Source organism: Delphinus delphis, chromosome 6 (genome assembly GCF_949987515.2).
Source record: "Delphinus delphis chromosome 6, mDelDel1.2, whole genome shotgun sequence".
In the NCBI taxonomy this organism is placed as follows: Eukaryota; Metazoa; Chordata; class Mammalia; order Artiodactyla; family Delphinidae; genus Delphinus; species Delphinus delphis.
In genome coordinates this window covers 107,938,304-107,959,390 of record NC_082688.1, presented here as the reverse complement: position 1 = coordinate 107,959,390, position 21,087 = coordinate 107,938,304, and the positions used below count along the sequence as shown (strand labels likewise).

The following is a 21,087-nucleotide window of genomic DNA, read 5'->3' as shown; positions in this document are numbered from 1 at the left end:
TTGTCTGTCTAAAGATTCATAGAAACAATTGGAAAAAGTTTTTAATTATAACATTTACACACACATACACACACACACACACATTTCCGAGCTCTGTCTGCTGAAAGGGCCTAGAAGCAATGACACTTCAGCATCAATGAGCACACCTAGTACCAAGATCTGGGTTTCTAGTACCATTCTCTAATAAAAGGAACTGAGGATCCTTGGAGAAATTGCTGATTCTAGGGCAGGAAATATACAAGATGAGCCTGGAATATCCTATACTGGCAGAATCCAAGGAAGCACACAAAAACCAAAATGATGCAGATATGTCAAAGGGACACAGGAGCAAACAAGATGAGCCAACCCAATGGCCAAAACTAGAACAATTTGTACAACAAAATGTATAGCGTAGCATTGAATTACAACCCAAAATACATATTGATATAAATAAATTATTGAACAAATAAATTAATGGAAAGGAATAAATAAATGTCCTTTATCAAAGAATCCCAAATAATGCATAGTTATGACCCCATAAAGGAGATAGAGCATAACTCTCCCCTACCCTTAAGTGTGGGAATAGTCACAGTGACTTCTTTCTGAAGAATACAGTATGGAGAAGATGAAAAAAAAGGGGTAAATTTACAATGGAGTAATCTGACAAACACTTACCTCAACCATGTGATCAAGCTTAACACACTACCCTAACTGACAATGCGTGGCTTTAATATGAAGTGATGAGAATGACACTTTACCTCTCTGGCCCTCCTTCAAAAATCTCATGATCCCAGTCTAGTCAAATAAAAATCTTCAACTGAGGGACATTCTACAAAATACCTGATCAGTACTCAAAACTGTTAAGGCCTCACAAACAAGGAAAGTGTAAGGGAGACATGACAAATAAATACAATGTATGAGCCTAGATAGATTCTGAGACAGAAAAAAGACATTAGTAATTACTAAGGAAATCCTAAAAATGTAGAGACTTTAGTTCATAATACTGTATCAAATATTTGTTCATTAGTTGTGACAAACGCATCATACTAATGTGAGATGTTAATAATAGGGGAAACGAGGCAGGTGGTTATAAGGGAACACTCTGTACTAACTTTGCAAGCTTTTCATGGATGTAAAACTATTGTAGAATAAAAATTATTTTAAAACTTTAAAAATATAACATTCATAGCCATACATCAATACTTAGAAATAAATTTAACAAAATATATGACAACTTCTGAACAATGTAGGTGAAAGGACCTGCGGAAGACAAATCATTACAATATGTTCATGGATTAGAAGACTTAATACCTGTTTCTGGTTTGTTTTGTATTTAATGATTTCCATGTTCTGCAGACAGCGTGATGAGTGGGAACTTTAAAATCTGATAAAGGATATCTACACCAAACTCAAGCAAATACCATGTTTATTTTAGAAGTATTTCCTTTAAAGTCAGGAACAAAATAAATTTCATTCAGCACTGTTTTTGCTAAAACAGCAAGACAAGAAAAAGATACAAAGCTTATAAAAGACTGAAAAATTAACATGCTAATATTCCTAGACAATATGATTGCAGGAAGGAGCTATAAAGTATTAGGTCTGAAATGAGAGTATGTATATTAGGGCAATGTGAAAAACAATCATGTTCTTATATGTCATCAATGAAGAGTTAGAAAACATTACTAAAATGTAATTTTTAAAATATATTTTAAAAATAAGGTGGAAATTGTCAAATTTAACAGATACGTAAGAAATTTTTGAAAAGTTATATGCCTTTGTTGAAAGATATTAAATAATACTTAAGTAAAGGGCGAGATATATTGTATTCATGAATGGGAAGACTCAATATTTTAAGATGATAATTCTTTCAACACTCTGCATATTCAAGTTTATTTTGTGGAATTGACAAGATTCTAAAATTTATATGAAGAAGCAAACTTCGAAGAATAGTTAAGAATACTCTGAAAGAAAATAAAGTGTCTGTTTGGGAAGTATTAAATATCAAGTCCAATTTAAACCTATATTAAATTTAAAAATGTGTCATTGGTACAGGTATAGACAAATTGATCACTGGCACAGAACTGAGAACTTTGAAATAGACTCATTCAATTTAGGAATATATATGTCAGAGGTATAGTTTCAAATTATTGAAAATAATTATTCAAGTGTGAAACAAATAAAACTTAATGCATCCTGCACATCATACAAACATATAGAACTACACAAAATTCCAGGTTAACTAAAACCTAGAGAGGAAAAGCAAAAAAATTTTAGGAGAAAATATAAAAAAATGTCTTTACGAATTTAGGTAAAAGAAGGATTTGCTAAGACAAAGCAGCACAAACCAGTAAGTAAAACAAGGTTACATTTTGTAAATGAAAATTTAAATTATTTCTACATTCCAAGACATCATAAACACATTGAAAAGAGCAGAATGGGTATTTTAAATGCATGCAACCGACAAAGTATTCACCTTCAGAATAATACATGTATGTGTGTGTGTGTGTGTGTGTGTGTGTGTGAGGGTTATTTTGTGTGTGTATAATAAAAGCAAACAAATATAAATGGGGAAGCAACACACAGAAGCGTTTCGCACAAAGGACAACAGAGTGGCTAAAAATCATTCAAGAAAAATGCATAACCTCACTATTAATCAAGGAAGTACATGATAAGAAGCAATTAAAATCCAAGTGGGTAAATACTAGCTGTGGGAGATGTAAAACTCTAAATCTCATAAAATTGCTAGTAGGTGTTTAAAGACAGACTGGCCACTTTGGAAAGCAACTTAGTTAATATCTGAACCAAGTAATTTTACTCTTGAGAATATAACCTTGTGCCAAATAATTCCACTCCTGGGTATATACCCTACAGAATATCTTGCATATGTATACTAGAAGATAATGTGTGACAATTTTCAATGCAGAGGTTTTTGCGGTAGCAAAGACATTACAAATAATCAAAATGTCCAACAAATGTAGAATGAATACATTATGCAATATTTACTCAAATGAAAATGAATATAATAGTATAAGCATGGATTACCTCAAAAATATACATTTGAACCAAAAAATCATGTTATATGTAAATACTACAGTGTGGCAACTCTGTTTATATTTCATTCATGCAGAATGAAATTTTATGTCTATCAAATTCAGGAACAAAGCTTCCTTTGCAAGGTAGAGAAATGTGCTTTGGGCAAGAGTTCATGGTCAACTTCAATTTATTTGTAATGTTTAATTTCTTAACATGGCGACGGGTGCATGAGTGTTACTTATTACCTATGCAAAAAGTGCATAACTTTATTTGATTAAAAAAAGCTTTATTTGATTAAAAAATACACTTACAAAAAAAGAATGTGTAGGAGTTTAAAGACTCTGTTAAGAATATGTGAAGGAAAAAAAAAAAAGAATATGTGAAGGAACGCTATCAATTTTTTATGCCACATTAGCTTAGATTTCTCTGGAGAATCTAACGACCCAGTGATTCAAAGAAACATTTACATGTGCATGATTACTGTTGCAACTAAATGTGAACCTTTAATTTCTGTGGAAAATGCAAGAACTGTACAGTTTGACCATTCTGTGAGAACACAGCACACGTTCAGACACTCTCATCCAGCCTCACCATACATTTCTGTATACAGGCATCTGAAAAAGCATTATACCAAAACACCTCAGCGGGTTTTTTTTAACATCTTTACTGGAGTAAAATTGCTTTACAATGGTGTGTTAGTTTCTGCTGTATAACAAAGTGAATCAGCTACACATATACATATAACACCATATTTCCTCCCTCTTGCATCTTCCTCCCAACCTCCCTAACCCACCGCTCTAGGTGGTCACAAAGCACCAAGCTGACCACCCTGTGCTATGTGGCTGCTTCCCACTAGCTAGATATTTTACATTTGGTAGTGTATGTATGTCAATGCCACTCTCTCACTTCGTCACAGCTTACCCTTCCTCCTCCCCGTGTCCTCAAGTCCATTCTCTACGTCTGCATCTTTATTCCTGTCCTCCCCCTAGGTTTTACAGAACTTTTTTTTGTTGTTGTTTTTTTTAGATTCCATATATACGTGTTAGCATACGGTATTTGTTTTTCTCTTTCTGATTTACTTCACTCTATATGACAGACTCTAAGTCCATCCACCTCACTACAAATAACTCAATTTTGTTTCTTTTTATGGCTGAGTAATATTCGATTGTATATATGTGCCACATCTTTCTTCATTCATCTGTCCATGGACAATTAGGTTGCTTCCATGTCCTGGCTATTGTAAATAGAGCTGCAATGAACATTGTGGTACATGACTCAATTAGAATTATGGTTTTCTCAGGGTATATGCCCAGTAGTGGGAATTCTGGGTCATATGGTAGGTCTATTTTAGTTTTCTAAGGAATCTCCATACTGTTCTCCATAGTGGCTGTATCAATTTACATTCCCACCAACACTGCAAGAGGGTTCCCTTTTCTCCACACCCTCTCTAGCATTTATTGTTTGTAGATTTTTTAATGATGGCCATTCTGACTGGTGTGAGGTGTTACCTCATTGTAGTTTTGATTTGCATTTCTCTAATTATTAGTGATGTTGAGCATCCTTTCATGTGTTTGTTGGCAACGTGTATATCTTCTCTGGAGAAATGTCTATTTAGGTCTTCTGCCCAGTTTTGGATTGGGTTGTTTGTTTTTTTGATATTGAGCTACAGAGCTGCTTGTAAATTTTGGAGATTAATCCTTTGTCAGTTGCTTCATTTGCAAATATTTTCTCCCATTCTGAGAGTTGTCTTTTCATCTTGTTTATGCTTTCCTTTACTGTGCAAAAGCTTTTAAGTTTCACTAGGTCCCATTTGTTTATTTTTGTTTTTATTTCCATTTCTCTAGGAGGTGGGTCAAAAAGGATCTTGCTGTGATTTATGTCATAGAGTGTTCTGTCTATGTTTTTCTCTAAGAGTTTGATAGTGTCTGGCCTTACATTTAGGTCTTTAATCCATTTTGAGTTTATTTTTGTGTATGGTGTTAGGGAGTGCTCTAATTTCATTCTTTTACATGTACCTGTCCACTTTTCCCAGCACCACTTATTGAACAGGCTGACTTCTCTCCATTGTATATTCTTGCCTCCTTTACCAAAAATAAGGTGACCATAGGTGCGTGGGTGTATCTCTGGGCTTTCTATCCTGTTCCATTGATCTTTCTGTTTTTGTGCCAGTACCATACTGTCTTGATTACTGTAGCTTTGTAGTATAGTCTGAAGTCAGGGAGCCTAATTCCTCCAGCTCTGTTTTTCTTTCTCAAGATTGCTTTGGCTAATCAGGGTCTTTTGTGTTTCCATACAAATTGTGAAATTTTTTGTTCTAGTTCTGTGAAAAATGCCATTGTTACTTAAATAAGGATTGCATTAAATCTGTAGATTACTTTGAGTAGTATAGTCATTTTCACAATGTTGATTCTTCAAATCCAAGAACATAGTATATCTCTCCATCTCTTTTTATCATCTTTAATTTCTTTCATCAGTGTCTTATAGTTTTCTGCATACAGGTCTTTTGTCTCCTAAGGTAGGTTTATTCCTAGGTTTTTTATTCTTTTTGTTGCAATGGTAAATGGGAGTGTTTCCTTAATTTCTCTTTCAGATTTTTTGTCATTAGTGTGTAGGAATGCAAGAGATTTCTGTGCATTAATTTTGTATCCTGCTATTCGACCAAATTCAATGATGAGCTCTAGTAGTTTTCTGGTAGCATCTTTAGGATTCTCTATGTATAGTATCATGTCATCTGCAAACAGTGACAGTTTTCCTTCTTCTTTTCTGATTTGGATTCCTTTTATTTCTTTTTCTTCTCTGATTGCTATGGCTAAAACTTCCAAAACTATGTTGAATAATAGTGGTGAGCATAGGCAACCTTGTCTTGTTCCTGATCTTACAGAAAATGGTTTGTTTTTCACCATTGAGAATGAGGTTGGCTGTGGGTTTGTCATATGTGGCCTTTATTATGTTGAGGTAAGTTCCCTCTATGCCTACTTTCTGGAGGGCTTTTATCATAAATGGGTGTTGAATTTTGTCAAAAGCTTCTGCATCTATTGAGATGATCATATGGTTTTTCTCCTTCAATTTGTTAATATGGTGTATCACAATGATTAATTTGTGTATATTGAAGAATCCTTGCATTCCTGGGATAAACCCCACTTGATAATGGTGTACGATCCTTTTAATGTGCTGCTGGATTCTGTTTGCTAGTATTTTGTTGAGGATTTTTGCACCTATGTTCATCAGTGATATTGGGCTGTAATTTTCTTATTTTGTGACATCTTTGTCTGGTTTTGGTAACAGGGTAATGGTGGCCTCATAGAATGAGTTTGGGAGTGTTCCTCTCTCTGCTGTATTTTGGAAGAGTTTGAGAAGGATAGGTGTTAGCTCTTCTTCTCTAAATGTTTGATAGAATTTGCCTGTGAAGCCATCTGGTCCTGGGCTTTTGTTTGTTGGAATATTTTAAATCACAGTTTCAATTTCAGTGCTTGTGACTGGTCTGTCTATATTTTCTATTTCTTCCTGGTTCAGTCTGGGAAGGTTGTGCTTTTCTAAGAAATTGTCCATTTCTTTCAGGTTGTCCATTTTATTGGCATAGAGTTGCTTGTAGCAATCTCTCATGATCCTTTGTATTTCTGCAGTGTCAGTTGTTACTTCTTTTTCATTTCTAATTCTATTGATTTGAGTCTTCTCCATTTTTTTTTGATGAGTCTGGCTAATGGTTTATCAACTTTATCTTCTCAAAGAATCAGCTTTTAGTTTTATTGATCTTTGCTATTGTTCCTTCATTTGTTTTTCATTTATTTCTGATCTGATCTTTATGATTTCTTTCCTTCTGCTAACTTTGGGGGGTTTCTTGTTCTTCTTTTGCTTTAGGTATAAGGTTAGGTTGTTTATTTGAGATGTTTCTTGAGGTAGGATTGTATTGCTATAAACTTTCCTCTTAGAACTGCTTTTGCTGCATCCCATAGGTTTGGGGCCGTGTGTTTTCATTGCCATTTGTTTCTAGGTATTTTTTTATTTCCTCTTTGATTTCTTCATTGATCTCTTGGTTATTAAGTAGTGTATTGTTTAGCCTCCATGTGTTTGTATTTTTTACAGATTTTTTCCTGTAATTGATATCTAATCGTGGTTGGAAAAGATACATGATATGAATTCAATTTTCTTAAATTTATCAAGGCTTGATTTGTGTCCCAAGATATGATGTATCCTGGAGAGTGTTCCATGAGCACTTGAGAAGAAAATGTTTTCTGTTGTTTTTGGATGGAATGTCCTATAAATCTCAATTAATTCCATCTTTTTCATGTATCATTTAAAGCTTATGTTTCCTTATTTATTTTCATTTTGGATGATCTGTCCATTGGTGAAAGTGGGGTGTTAAAGTCCCCTACTATGATTGTGTTACTGTTGATTTCCCCTTTTATGGCTGTCCACATTTGCCTTATGTATTGAGGTGCTCCTATGTTGGGTGCATAAATATTTACAATTGTTATACCTTCTTCTTGGATCGATCCCTTGATCATTATGTAGTGTCCTTCTTTGTCTCTTGTCATAGTCTTTATTTTAAACTCTATTTTGTCTGATATGAGAATTGCTACTCCAGCTTTCTTTTGATTTCCATTTGCATGGAATATCTTTTTCCATCCCCTCACTTTGAGTCTGTATATATCCCTAAGTCTGAAGTGGGTCTCTTGTAGACAGCATATATATGGGTCTTGTTTTTGTATCCATTCAGCCAGTCTATCTTTTGGTGGGAGCATTTAATCCATTTATATTTAAGGTAGTTATCAATATGTAGGTTCTTATTACCATTTTCTTAATGGTTTTGGATTTGTTATTGTAGGTCTTTTCCTTCTCTTGTTTCCTGCCTAGAGAAGTTCCTTTAGCATTTGTTGTAAAGCTGGGTTGGTGGTGCTGAATTCTCTTAACTTTTGCTTGTCTGTAAAGGTTTTAATTTCTCCGTTGAATATGAATGAGATCCTTGCTGGGCAGAATAATCTTGGTTGTAGGCTTTTTCCTTTTATCACTTTAAATGTGTCCTGCCACTCCCTTCTGGCTTGCAGAGTTTCTGCTGAAAGATCAGTTAAGCTCATGGGGATTCCCTTGTATATTATTTGTTGCTTTTCCCTTGCTGCTTTTAATATTTTTTCTTTGATTTTAATTTTTGATAGTTTGATTAATATGTGTCTTGGGATGTTTCTTCTTGGATTTATCCTGTATGGGACTCTCTGTGCTTCCTGGACTTTGTTGACTATTTCCTTTCCCATATTAGGGAAGTTTACAACTACAATCTCTTCAAATATTTTCTCAGTCCCTTTCTTTTTCTCTTCTGCTCCTGGGACCCCTATAATTCCAATGTTGGTACGTTTAATATTGTCCCAGAGGTCTCTAAGACTGTCCTCAATTCTTTTCATTCTTTTTTCTTTATTCTGATCTGCAGTAGTTATTTCCACTATTTTATCTTCCAGGTCACTTATCCATTCTTCTGCCTCAGTTATTCTGCTACTGATTCCTTCTAGAGAATTTTTAAATTTCATTTATTGTGTTGTTCATCATTGTTTGCTCTTTAGTTCTTCTAGGTCCTTGTTAATCGTTTCTTGTATTTTCTCCATTCTATTTCCAAGATTTTGGATCATCTTTGCTATCATTACTCTGAATTCTTTTTCAGGTAGACTGCCTATTTCCTCTTCATTTGTTTGGTCTGGTGGGTTTTTACCTTGCTCCTTCACCTGCTGTGTGTTTCTCTGTCTTCTCATTTTGCTTAACTTACTGTGTTTGGGATCTCCTTTCACAGGCTGCAGGTTCGTAGTTCCCATTGTTTTTGGTGTCTGCCCCCAGTAGCTAAGGTTGGTTCAGTGGGCTGTGTAGGCTTCCAGGTGGAGGGGACTGGTGCCTGTGTTCTGGTGGATGAAGCTGGATCTTGTCTTTCTGGTGAGCAGGACCACGTCTGGTGATGTGTTTTGGGGTGTCTGTGACCTTATTATGATTTTAGGCAGCCTCTGTGCTAACAGGTGGGGTTGTGGTCCTGTCTTGCTAGTTGTTTGGCATAGGGTGTTCAGCATTGTAGTTTGCTCGTCATTGAGTGGAGCTAGATCTTGGCGTTGAGATGGAGGTCTATGGAAGAGCTTTCGCCATTTGATATTACGTGGAGCTGGGAGGTCTCTGGTGGACCAATGTCCTGAATTTGGCTCTCCCACCTCAGAGGCACAGGCCTGACACCTGGCCAGAGCACCAAAACACTGTCTGCCACATGGCTCAGAAAAAAAGGGAGAAAGAAAGAAAGAAAGGAAGAAAGAAGGAAAAGGGAAAAGAAAGCTATTAAAATAAAAAATTTAAAAGATTAAAAAACTAAAAAGTAATAAAAAAGACAGAAGAAAAGAAAGAAGAAAGCAACCAAACCAAAAAACAAATCCACCAATGATAACCAGTGCTAAAAACTATACCAAAAAAAAAAAAAATCCAAAAAAAACCCTAGGACAAATGGTATAAGCAAAGCTATACAAACAAAATCACACAAAGAAGCATACAAATACACAGTCAGAAAAAGAGAAAAAGGAAATATATTTTTTTTATTTTTAAAAAAAAGGAAGAGAGCAACCAAATCAATAAACAAATCTCCCATGATAATAAACTCTAAATACAAAACTGAGATAAACATAAAACCAAAAATAAATTAGATGCAGAAAGCAAACCCCAAGTCTACAGTTGCTCCCAAAGTTCACTGCCTCAACACTGGAATGATTCGTTGTCTATTCATGTATTCCAGAGATGCAGGGTACATCAGTTGATTGTGGGGATTTAATCCACTGCTCCTGAGGCTGCTGGAAGAGATTTCTCTTTCTCTTCCTTGTTCGCACAGCTCCTGGGGTTCAGCTTTGGATTTGGCCCTGCCTCTGCATGTAGGTCACCTGAGGGCATCTGTTCCCCCACCGCCACACAGGATGGGGTTAAAGTAGCAGCTGATTTGGGGGCTCTGGCTCACTCAGGTCAGGGGGAGGGAGGGGCATGGAATGCAGGGCGAGTCTGCAGTAGCAGAGGCCGGCGTGACGTTGCACCAGCCTGAGGTGTACCGTGTGCTCTCCCAGGGAAGTTGTCCCTGGATCACGGGACCCTGGCAGTAGCGGGCTGCACAGGCTCCGGGAGGGGAGGTGTGGAGAGTGACCTGTGCTCGCACACAGGCTTCTTGGTGGCTGCAGCAGCAGCCTTAGCATTTCATGCCCGTCTCTGGGGTCCGCACTGATAGCCGTGGCTCGCACCCGTCTCTGGAGCTCATTTAGGCGGTGCTCTGAATCCCCTGTCCTCGCTCACCCTGAAACAATGAATGGTCTCTTGCCTCTTAGGCAGGTCCAGACTTTTTCCCGGACTCCCTCCCGGCTAGCTGTGGTGCACTAGCCCCCTTAAGGCTGTGTTCACACAGCCAACCCCAGTCCTCTCCCTGGGATCTGACCTCCGAAGCCCAAGCTTCAGCTCCCAGCCCCCACCCACCCTTGTGGGTGAGCAGACAAGCCTCTCGGGCTAGTGAGTGCTAGTTGGCACTGATCCTCCGTGCGGGAATCTCTCCACTTTGCCCTCTGCACCCCTGTTGCTGGGCTCTCCTCCGTGGCTCCGAAGCTTCCCTCCCATTACCCCGTCTCCACCAGTGAAGGGGCTTCCTAGTGTGTGGAAACTTTGCCTCCTTCACAGCTCTCTCCCAGAGATGCAGGTCCTGTTTCTATTCTTTTGTCTCTGTTTTTTCTTTTTTCTTTTGCCCTACCCAGGTACGTGGGGAGTTTCTTGCCTTTTGGGAGGTCTGAGGTCTTCTGCCAGCGTTCAGTAGGTGTTCTGTAGGAGTTATTCCACATGTAGATGTATTTCTGATGTATTTGTGGGGAGGAAGGTGATCTCCATGTCTTACTCCTCTGCCATCTTGAAAGTCTCTCCCTACCTTTATTGTTTTTATTTTGTAAAAATAATTTATTCTATGGGCTCTGGTGAAAAGTCATGGTTCATTGAGTAAATATTGACTTAAGGCACACAGCAGAGCAATTCTCTCTCCAGCATATGTGTGACAAGATGGAGAGCCATCTGTTTGCTGAAGATAGGACGTTATGACAATATATCCACTTTGAAATACAGCTCTATATACACACCCTAACTGTTATATAGTTACATATGAATTTTTTTTAAAAAAGTCCAACTTACAAATGCTGTCACCCCAGAATATAATCCTTATCCACAACTCACCACAGGTTTGCAGGAGTACGATTACTGAGAGTCACTTAATGTGGAGATATTAAGCTTCACCTCATTGTAACAATAAAAAAAATTATGTTCCTTTTGTCACCACCATTTTAAAAGACAGGATAGACGCACCTCTCTCACCAAGGCCATGTTGCAAAATGGAAGAGTGACTGATGATGGTAAACCAGTTTTTATTTTTAATTTAATCTTTTTAAGAACTGTGGTTTCCAACAGTTGTTGAATCATCATCTGCTGAAGAAGAATGTGAACTTGGGGTAATGGAGGCTAAACAAATCCTTAGAGAACCCCATTATATATAATGACGTATGATTCAAATGTGAGGGAAATTAGGGAAGTTTAGAATTTCCACTACATAGAAAATTTTTGATGACTATATGTCAAGAATAATAAAATTGTACTCAAGTGAGAATGGTTGGCACTACATTAAGTTAATTAGACAAACACTGGGAAAGGATGAGTTTAACAGTTAAAAAGAAATTTGTGCTTAAGCTATTGGGGAAAAAATGCACATAAATATTAAGAAAAACAAAGTTGGTGCAAGAAGAAGATGCAAAATATGTTAAAGATTCAAATTAACTTAATTTTCAAAAAATGGCTAAAGTAGAATATCTACTAGAGATATTTTCTCAAGAATCAAATAATTACCTCAAATGGGACTAAAGCTTATTTTAAAATGGGGAGAGATACAATAGGTTAGAAACTAGACCAGTAGAGGGAGCATAATATAGTTGGTCAACGAAGACACTAAGCATGGTTAAGATCTCTGTTAAGCAAAGATATAAAGATTGGGAGAATTATTCACTTTTATATTAGATATAAATTCTCAGATGCAAAGATATCCATTAATGATTACAAGTAATTTAAATTCCATCCTCTCAATTTAATACATTGTTTCAGTTGAATTCAGTTATTTGTATTGTAAGAACAAAATTAAGTATATTCGTATAAAACATGTGAATGTTAAAAAAATAAATGCAAGATTTTGTAAAAATAAATTAACTTAATACTATGGCAAGTAAAACAATGGGGTAAAGTTTAGTTGCAGAGCTGTGATGGTGGAAACTATGAATAAAATACATCAGAGTAATCAAGTGGTAGCAAAATATTTTGATTCTTAAGATAAAAAAAAAATTGAATTTTCTCTATGCCTATGTAGATGGACACCATATTGCAGCTATCCTATCTGATACCAGTAAAATTTTTTACAAATATTGAATCTGATTATGTGAACAGAAATAATGTCACATGTTTATGAGTCTGGAAGGTTAAAAAGAAAGATATCAAGGTGGACTTAGTTAATTTTATAATACTTTACCTCTGGGGTGTTTGATTAATGTTCATTGATGCTGCTTGTGACTCTGAAGAAGCAAGTGATAGATGCTAAAAATGATTTCAAAAGGATACATTATGATGGAAGATGAAGGAATGGAAAGGATTTCTATGCTGTAGAAGGGAAATAAAACTGAGTGAGGGTCCCTGGGAGGGTGTATTTGCAATATTCTGCAAGCTTCTGGCATAATATTATTCTGCAAAGGAAGTCTGTCTAAAATTATAATAAAGGTAAGAAATTTAGCAGATGTAGTCGTCATCCTATGGAGTGTGTGTTATAAACACTTGGTGCTAGACTGATGAACTATGTCATAAAAAGCAGCAACCTTCAGGAACATGACAATCTTTGAGGTTTTAATGAGGAAATCCAACCATGTCTTCTCTTTTTTCCAAATCCCTTCCTCCACCCCACAAAGACAAGTCAGGCTAGAAACCTTTCCAACTATTGCTGTTGAAACTGTTTCACGGAAATGATCTTGCAAAAGAGAAAGTATAAGCATATGTCCAGGCTTTCAGGATGATACAGTGTTGTATAGTAGCAATTAAAATGAGGAAGTTGTCAGGGCTAGAAATATAATTTGGGAGGTCTAGGTAGAAAAAAATCCAGTAGAGATTCCTTTGTCTATAAATATGATTTGAATTGGGTCTGTATAAATACAGGGAATAAATCAGGACCAGAATAAATAAATAAAAGTCATATGAGTATCCTAAAAAAAAAAGAATCAGGACCAAATATTCAACCAGAATCCAGAATATGTCAGCTTCTGAAACAGGATTATAGTGACTTCAGGGTCAAAACTGCACCAGAACCACACTGTGCTTATACTAGCAAATCATGTCATTTCCTCTGTGTTTACACACAGGTACACACATTAGTGTTTATTTGTATACTGCAGTGAAGATAATTCTATATAATGCCCCCAAAATGAGTTCAGTACTTCTCCACTGAGGCTTTTATTGTAATTATAGTATATTGAGTTTGAATAGAACCACAGAGATGCTGCTAAATGACTAAATATTGCATACATGAGGAAAACAGCATTTTTAAAAAGTGGTGCCTGAATAAAGTCTCTTCCAGTTGAGAAAGATCCTCTATACACACACACACACACACACACACACACACACACAAATCTACACAGCCTCCCACATAATAATTTACATATTAGATTTTTCCTTAGAAAATTCATTATCAAGTCATTCTGATATATGTAAAATAAGAATAATTCTCTTACTTAATAATGGCTTTAGAAGCTAATAAATCTTTAAGCTTTTCATATCCTATTTTAGCTAAAATCAACTTTGAAAATTAATGCACATTATACTTGCTAAATTTAGGAATGGAGTATAATTCTAGGTAATTTAAGAACCACAATACATAGTTTCAATTTTTAAAAAAAGTTCCTAAAAATAATAAAAAATAAAATTTAATTAATTAATTAAAAGTTCTGGCTAAACAATCTTACAAATATTCAGTGGTTCATGTGTCTATTTTATTTTAGCTAAAATGTACAATGAAAACTATAAGGCAAAGAAAAGATACAACATGATCTTTAGAGAAAGTTATAAAATTCGAAACAGAATACATTTGGTTTGGAAATGATAATATTTTAGCTTTAATAACTTGATTATGTAAAATGTTCTCAATTACACAGTGATGAAGTCTCAGTTCAGTGAGTTCAGTTAAATTAAAGCATATACCACAATTTGCAAAATAGTTATGATATTTGATCAAATATTATATTCATTTGGAAAGGTAATCAGAATACTTAAAATAACATTATAAACACATTTATAAGTATACAAAATAATTAAATGTGACATTATTTACTCCTATGCTTATGTCTGCTTATTAAAGAACATTGACAATAAATAAATAATTCATAAGGTAAAGTTTTAGTTTTAATTTGAGATCTAATATTTAGTTACTGAAATGGGAAAAATCAATCTTGTTTTCACTAACCATCTCCAAATGAAACATTGACTGCAGTTGATTGTAATTTAATTATACTATTAAGTTTATCTTTTAAAATCTCACTATATGAATTTTGGCTTTCAATTACATATTACCAGCAGAAAAATTGCCATGAACATGATTACAAACTACCCCAGTGTGAAATTCATTATGAAGTCAACATGCCTACTTACCATGGTTGTCTCAGCGATCGAACCAAAGCTGTTTATGAATATGTTGCACGTGACATTAACTGGAGAGCCTGAAAAAGAGATTAAAACAGAAAAGCTGTTTAGATACTGATCTAAAATATTTTCAAGTAGCTCCATGCCTCTAATTTGTAGTTTAAAAAAAAAAAGAATTCAAAGCATTTCATTATCTGGCTATAAAGCTTTGTCATTAGACTTGATAGCTATACAAGTAAAAAACACTGAAATATTGTGTGGTAGGGGTTAAAATAACTCAGTTAATCTCTGCCTAAGCTAGTCAGATAAAATCACACACAAAAGCTGATATCTAAGCCTAATTTATTTTGTTTGTTTTTACATGAACATAATTGAGTCACTTAATTTTACAAGGTTTGCTACAAAAAAAGACAGCAGCCCCTTCCCCTATACCCCCATTTAATCCCTCCCTGGAGATGATCACTTCAACTCATTTAAACAACTCTTTGGATGTTTACCTCAATTTCTCTGAACAATAAGTTTATTTTACTCCTTTAGATGTTTTCATTTTAGACATATGTTCTGACGGCCACAGCAGAAGGTAAGGATTTCGCTTTCTTTCACACCTTATTCCCACCCCTGCTACCTTACACCTCTTTTCTGTCCTCCCATTACCCAAATACAGCTACATGGTCACTGTTGTTAGATCACTATTCACTTTTTACTTTATTATGACAAGGTAAATGTTACCTCCAACTAACCATATAATATACTATGATCACTCTTTCCTGCAGAACATGTTCCTGAGGTCGATAATTGTTTTATATATTTCACATAGTTTCCTCCATAGGTATCATTAACTTATGCACAAGTTCTGAAACGTCTAAACTGTGTTTCTGTATCAGACTCATCAGATACTCTATTAACTTTCTCTTCCATCAGGCTTACTCCATTCTAGATTTGTTGTCCTGGAGCACAGCAGTCATCTTATGCTTTCCCATAATCCTCCTACTGGAGATGCTCATCCTTCTCCTTTGTGGGACCTCTTTTCATGGTCCCCATTCCTTCTTCTTTCTTGGCCCATTTCTTCATTTTAGTGGAACATGTCCTTCAGTAATTTTTTGAGAAATGATGCATAACGATGTGAAGCTTTTCAGAACTTGCTTGTTTACAAATGTTCTTTTTTATGCCCTCACACTTAATTAACACCTAGATTTGGTACCACATTTTAGGCTGGAAATTGTTTTTTCTTCTGAATTTTAAAGACTTTTCTTCAGTAGCTTCTATTTTCTAGTATTGCTGTTGAAAGGTCCAAAGCCATTCTGATTCTTGATCCTTTGTCAACATAAAAGGGATGTTCTCTTTGTACCAATATTTTTATTCTTTAAAAGAACGGTTTCATTAGTTAAGATAGCTTATCACTCAAGGTTTTAATTTACATTTACTTAATTACTGGTGCACAAGTTTCATCTTTGCTTTTCTACTCATTTTCTGATAGCATTTATCTTGCCAGAATGAGGTACAGAAAAAAAAAAACAAAAAAATTATTTAAAAGTAAAGTCTAGGGCTTCCCTGGTGGCGCAGTGGTTGAGAGTCCACCTGCCGATGCAGGGGACACGGGTTCGTGCCCTGGTCCAGGAAGATCCTACATGCCGCGGAGCGGCTGGGCCTGTGAGCCATGGCCGCTGAGCCTGCGCGTCTGGAGCCTGTGCTCCTCAACGGGAGAGGCCACATCAGTGAGAGGCCCGCGTACCGCAAAAAATAATAATAATAATAATAAATAAATAAAATAAAAAAATAAAGTCTATCCATAGGCCTATGAATTCTATGTACATTGAAATCGCCTGGTGATCTTTAAAAAAGATTGATACATGATTCTTACCTTCTAATTTAGTTGGTATGACATGCAACCAAGGCACTGGTATTTTTAAAAGCTAGCTACATAATTCAGATGTGCAACATAAGAAATTCCAGAGTAGGAAACAGCTGTGGCCATTAGACCATAGGACTAAAGTGAATTGGGGTTTTATTAGAGATAGAGAAAATGAGAGACGGGAGTCAGGACTTAGAACATTAAAAATGCAAAGCTATTTATTTTAATAAGAGAGTTGACTATTATAAATTTGGTCAACCTGCTAACAAAACATGGTGGCTGTTATGTACTTAGAAAGAGCCCAAATTCTATTGCGTCAAGATGCCTAGAACATAACATTCAAACAGATACAGAGGCTACATTGTTTGAAATATAAAGGATGGACACTTAAGAAAACCTCATAAAAGTTCTGAATCCTGGAGGTGCTATAATTAGTTATTACTAATAGAATGGGTTTCTTTTTTAACTTTAAAAAACATTTTTTCAAAATGTTATTTCTAAATATTAACAATTTTTTTAAAATGTGTAGGATGATAGAAATGTCTTGTCACCACGTAAGAGACGAGAAAGCACAGGTATTGTACTCCACGATTATTTTATCCCACCATAAGAGAAGTATGAAGTCACAATTAACTGTTAGAAGATACGTGTGTGTGTGTGTGTGTGTGTGTGTGTATGTGTGTATATATATATATATATATATTTTTTTTTTTTTTTTTTTTTTTTACTTAATGTAAGTCTAAGGTGGTGAATTCTAAAATATATACACAGCCTGACTGGAATCTTGAAAAACTAAAAGCCAATCTTTGATATTCTCTAGGCTATTCTCTTTCTTCTTGAGAACTCTAAAATTCTGCTATTTTCGTTTGCTGTTAACAGCAACATGAATCTGGGGAATATCTTTTCCCTCAAGACATATTCTGTCATTGACTCAAATCCATTGGAGGAGGGAAAACGCAAACGTTTTAGTATTGGGTTAATTCATCTTCCAGTAAAATGAAGCTAGAGGTACATCCATGTTGGGGAAACATGGCCCTGTAAGAAGCTGCTGCTACACAACTGCCAGCTCTATCTGACTGTGATCTCTTTGGCTGAAGCTGGAATAAAGAGAAGCAGGGGGATGAATTTCTTATTTTAATTCAGCAAGGGGCAGAGCTTTTATTTTTTAGTCTCATCTTCTAAATTTAATCATTATGCTTAGAATTACAGACAATATTGGTGAAAAATAGGATGAAGGTGAAAATTCAGCATAGGCTTCAGTGACCTGAAGTTAGTAATGTCTGTTCTGATGCATTTCAGGGTCCCCTGAGAGCAGGTGCTGTACAGCACATCCTAATGATTCCAGAAAGGTTCTGAAAGGGAGCAAGATGAAGTACTGTGCTAGGAGGAGGACTCCTCTGATGCATTTGTTTTCTCCCTAAAATAACATGTTTCCATAGAAGAGCAATAGTCCCAGGAGAGGGGGCTACTTTAGGCTTTCACTAGCAGTTGGGAACATGATGCCTCACACTGTATGAACCAGACTCCAGCCCTTGCTTCTCCAATGCCTCCCATCAGGTGCAGAAAACTCTTCCTAAGGTCAGAAAGTCAGCCTGCCCTAAGCTTTACTGTCTAATCCATCAGTTATCACACGTGTTCCTCACCTGGTTATTAGGACATACAAAAGTGCTATTTAGTTTCCATTTTACTACTTATTTGTATGTATTCTCTTCTTCAGCATAAGGAAAGGTGAATTGGATTCAGGCACCAAACTTTAATTTCAAATTTGAAAAATAGAGCACTCACTTGAAAGATATACATATAAGATATATACTCACATGAGATATATATATATATATATATATATATATATATATATAAAATACATATACATATATAGAATTTTATTTTAAAGAAATTTAAAATAGATTAAGGTATGAAGCAATTTGGAAATAAAGTCTACTGTTTTTAAAGATAGTCTTGGGCTAGATCATAGAATTTCTTCAATGTAATACCAAGGTATTTGGAATTTACTTTATGAACATGAAGGAGTCTTTACAGATTCTTGTTCATGAGAGTGTAGTAAACCAACACAACATGGTGAATGGTTGAATGGATAGCAAAAGCTTAAACATAGAGAAAACAGGAATTTATTGTAACAGTTTAGATGGGAAATACAATGGCCCTGACCAAGGACAGTGACAGTGGAGATAGAGTACAAGGAATGAAGTGGATACAGTTTATAAGGCAGTATATTCTACACTTTAAGATTCTGATCCATATCAGATCAGGGGTGCAGTCTTGGAGTAGTCTTTCTACCCTCACTATTAATATATATTATATATTCAAAAATTTTGTAGGGAATGAAGCTCAGAGAGGATTGTAAATCTTCTATTGCCATTACAGAGAGCACCTGTTTAGCAGTCATTGGTCAATCTGGTACTTCTCTGTGCCAAAGCAAAAAACTGTTATATCCATCTAATATACTGCTATGTTTAGCAACAGAGCAAATAACTGCTATAGCATCCATATGGCAAATTGTGCTTTAAAATTGTTCACTGCCTTAGCCATCATTGGCCTGAAAAGCAAATGACAGTAGTTGCAGATGTTTTCAGCAGCATGTCTTCTTTTAGATGCCTCTTAAAGAAACAGAACATGGGGCTTCCCTGGTGGCGCAGCGGTTGAGGGTCCGCCTGCCGATGCAGGGGACACGGGTTGGTGCCGCGGTCCGGGAGGATCCCACGTGCCGCGGAGCGGCTGGGCCCATGGGCCGTGGGCACTGGGCCTGCGCGTCTGGAGCCTGTGCTCCGCGGCGGGAGAGGCCGCAACGGTGAGAGGCTCGCGTATCGCAAAAAATAAAAATAAAAAAAGAAACAGAACAAGGCTTTTAAGCTCAGAGATGGACAAAGGCAAAATGGCAAAGTACAGTGCAAAGCCTTGGCAGTTACATTATTGTTATTCATGTTGGGGAAAAATTGTTCACCAGGCAAATCTAGAGCAAATAAACATAGAGACAAAAAATAACCCAAGTGTTCATGAAAATGACTCTAAAAAACTTTTAATGTAATGTTGCTTTAAAGCCACACCCTTTCGAAAGACATAGAATGCAATCAAAACATTAAATTTCAAAAAAATCTGTTTAGTGATTTGTTTTTATTTTAGATAAATATATATATTTATGTAGTCAGGTCATGAGGAAAGATATTTATTTTTTAATTGACAAAAGCATATTTGATTGCTGTAAATCCATATTTTAGATTATTTTTTAGATACTTGAAAAAAGGTTTGAAATTTATGTTATAAAAATAGGATCCAATTTATTCTTCCCTTTCCTTCTTGAAAATGTAGCCGAAAGCCATTCTCTTGGGCAGTACAAGAAAGGCTTCCGCGCTGGGGATGGCTGTGGGGAGTGTGGTGAGAAGGACATCAGCGGGGAAGGATTTCACAGCATGGGGTGTTGAAGCCTGAGTGGGGCTGCCTTGCATGGGGAGTGAGAGTTTGAACAGGACCCTGAGGAATTTGTGCAGGAGAGGGAGTGGCAGCAGACAAGGGAGATTCATTACGTATTGATCAAATATGTAATTATATTAAGGATAATGGGAGCCTTACTGTCAAATGAGGGAGTTAAAATATGGAGACTCAGAAACTAGAATAAACCTATGGTAGTAGAGATACCAGGGAGAACTCATGGTTTTCAGCAGATAGAGAATTAAATACATAGATCTAAATGAATATATGTGTGTGTGTATATACATATGTGTGTATATCTATGTATACTTATGCATATATGTGTATGTTTATTTATGCTCATATGTGTATGTATATAGATACATTCTGGCAGACACCAACTTAGCCAGTTAATCAAAGTGAACATCATCAGTCTTGGTAAAAAATTAACATCGTCCACAACCTAAAAAGATGCAATTAGAACACAGCATCACTGCTGTGATATTCCTATCAAGATGCATTACCTAAATTGAATCACGAGGAAACATGAGACTAATGCAAATCGAGGAACATTCTGTTAAATAAAGGAATAATAATATCTTTTTAAATGCCAAGATCATGACAGTCATAGGAACAATGAGGCTCTGTTCGGACTGAAGGAGACAATGAGAAATGACCCGTAAAACACAAGACATGATTCTAAACCGGATTCTTTTGCTATGAAGCCATTATTTAGATAGTTGATAAAATTTGAATGGGAGCCTACAAATTAGATGGTAGCAATATATCCATGTTAATTTGCTTGTTTCAGTGATTAGACTGTGGTTACCTAAGATAATGTTCTTTTTGGCATGATACACCCAAGTATTGGGGCATCAGGTCAACAACTTACTTTCAAGTGGTTTGGGCAAAAAAATAGTTTGTGCTATACTTGCAAATCTTCTGTTAGTTTGAGAATGCTTTAAAATAAAAAAAGAGAAATAAGTACTACAGAAAGAATATATTAGAAAATAATCAGGGGCGGAGTCAAGATGGCAGACTAGGAGGACGTGGAATTCTCGTCTCTGCACAACTAGGGCACCTACCAGGCACCGGTGGGGGACCAC

The 21,087-nt window shown here is 35.9% G+C and overlaps 1 protein-coding gene across 2 annotated transcripts in view; it reads right to left on the bottom strand.

The window, feature by feature from the left end:
* Window positions 1–21,087, bottom strand: part of GLRA3 (glycine receptor alpha 3) — a 156,607-nt gene that overhangs the window by 93,017 nt on the left and 42,503 nt on the right. For both annotated transcript variants that reach the window (XM_060013620.1, XM_060013621.1), the window contains one exon: window positions 14,713–14,780. In XM_060013620.1, coding sequence (XP_059869603.1) covers window positions 14,713–14,780 — 68 coding nt within the window. The remainder of the gene's footprint in view (window positions 1–14,712; window positions 14,781–21,087) is intronic.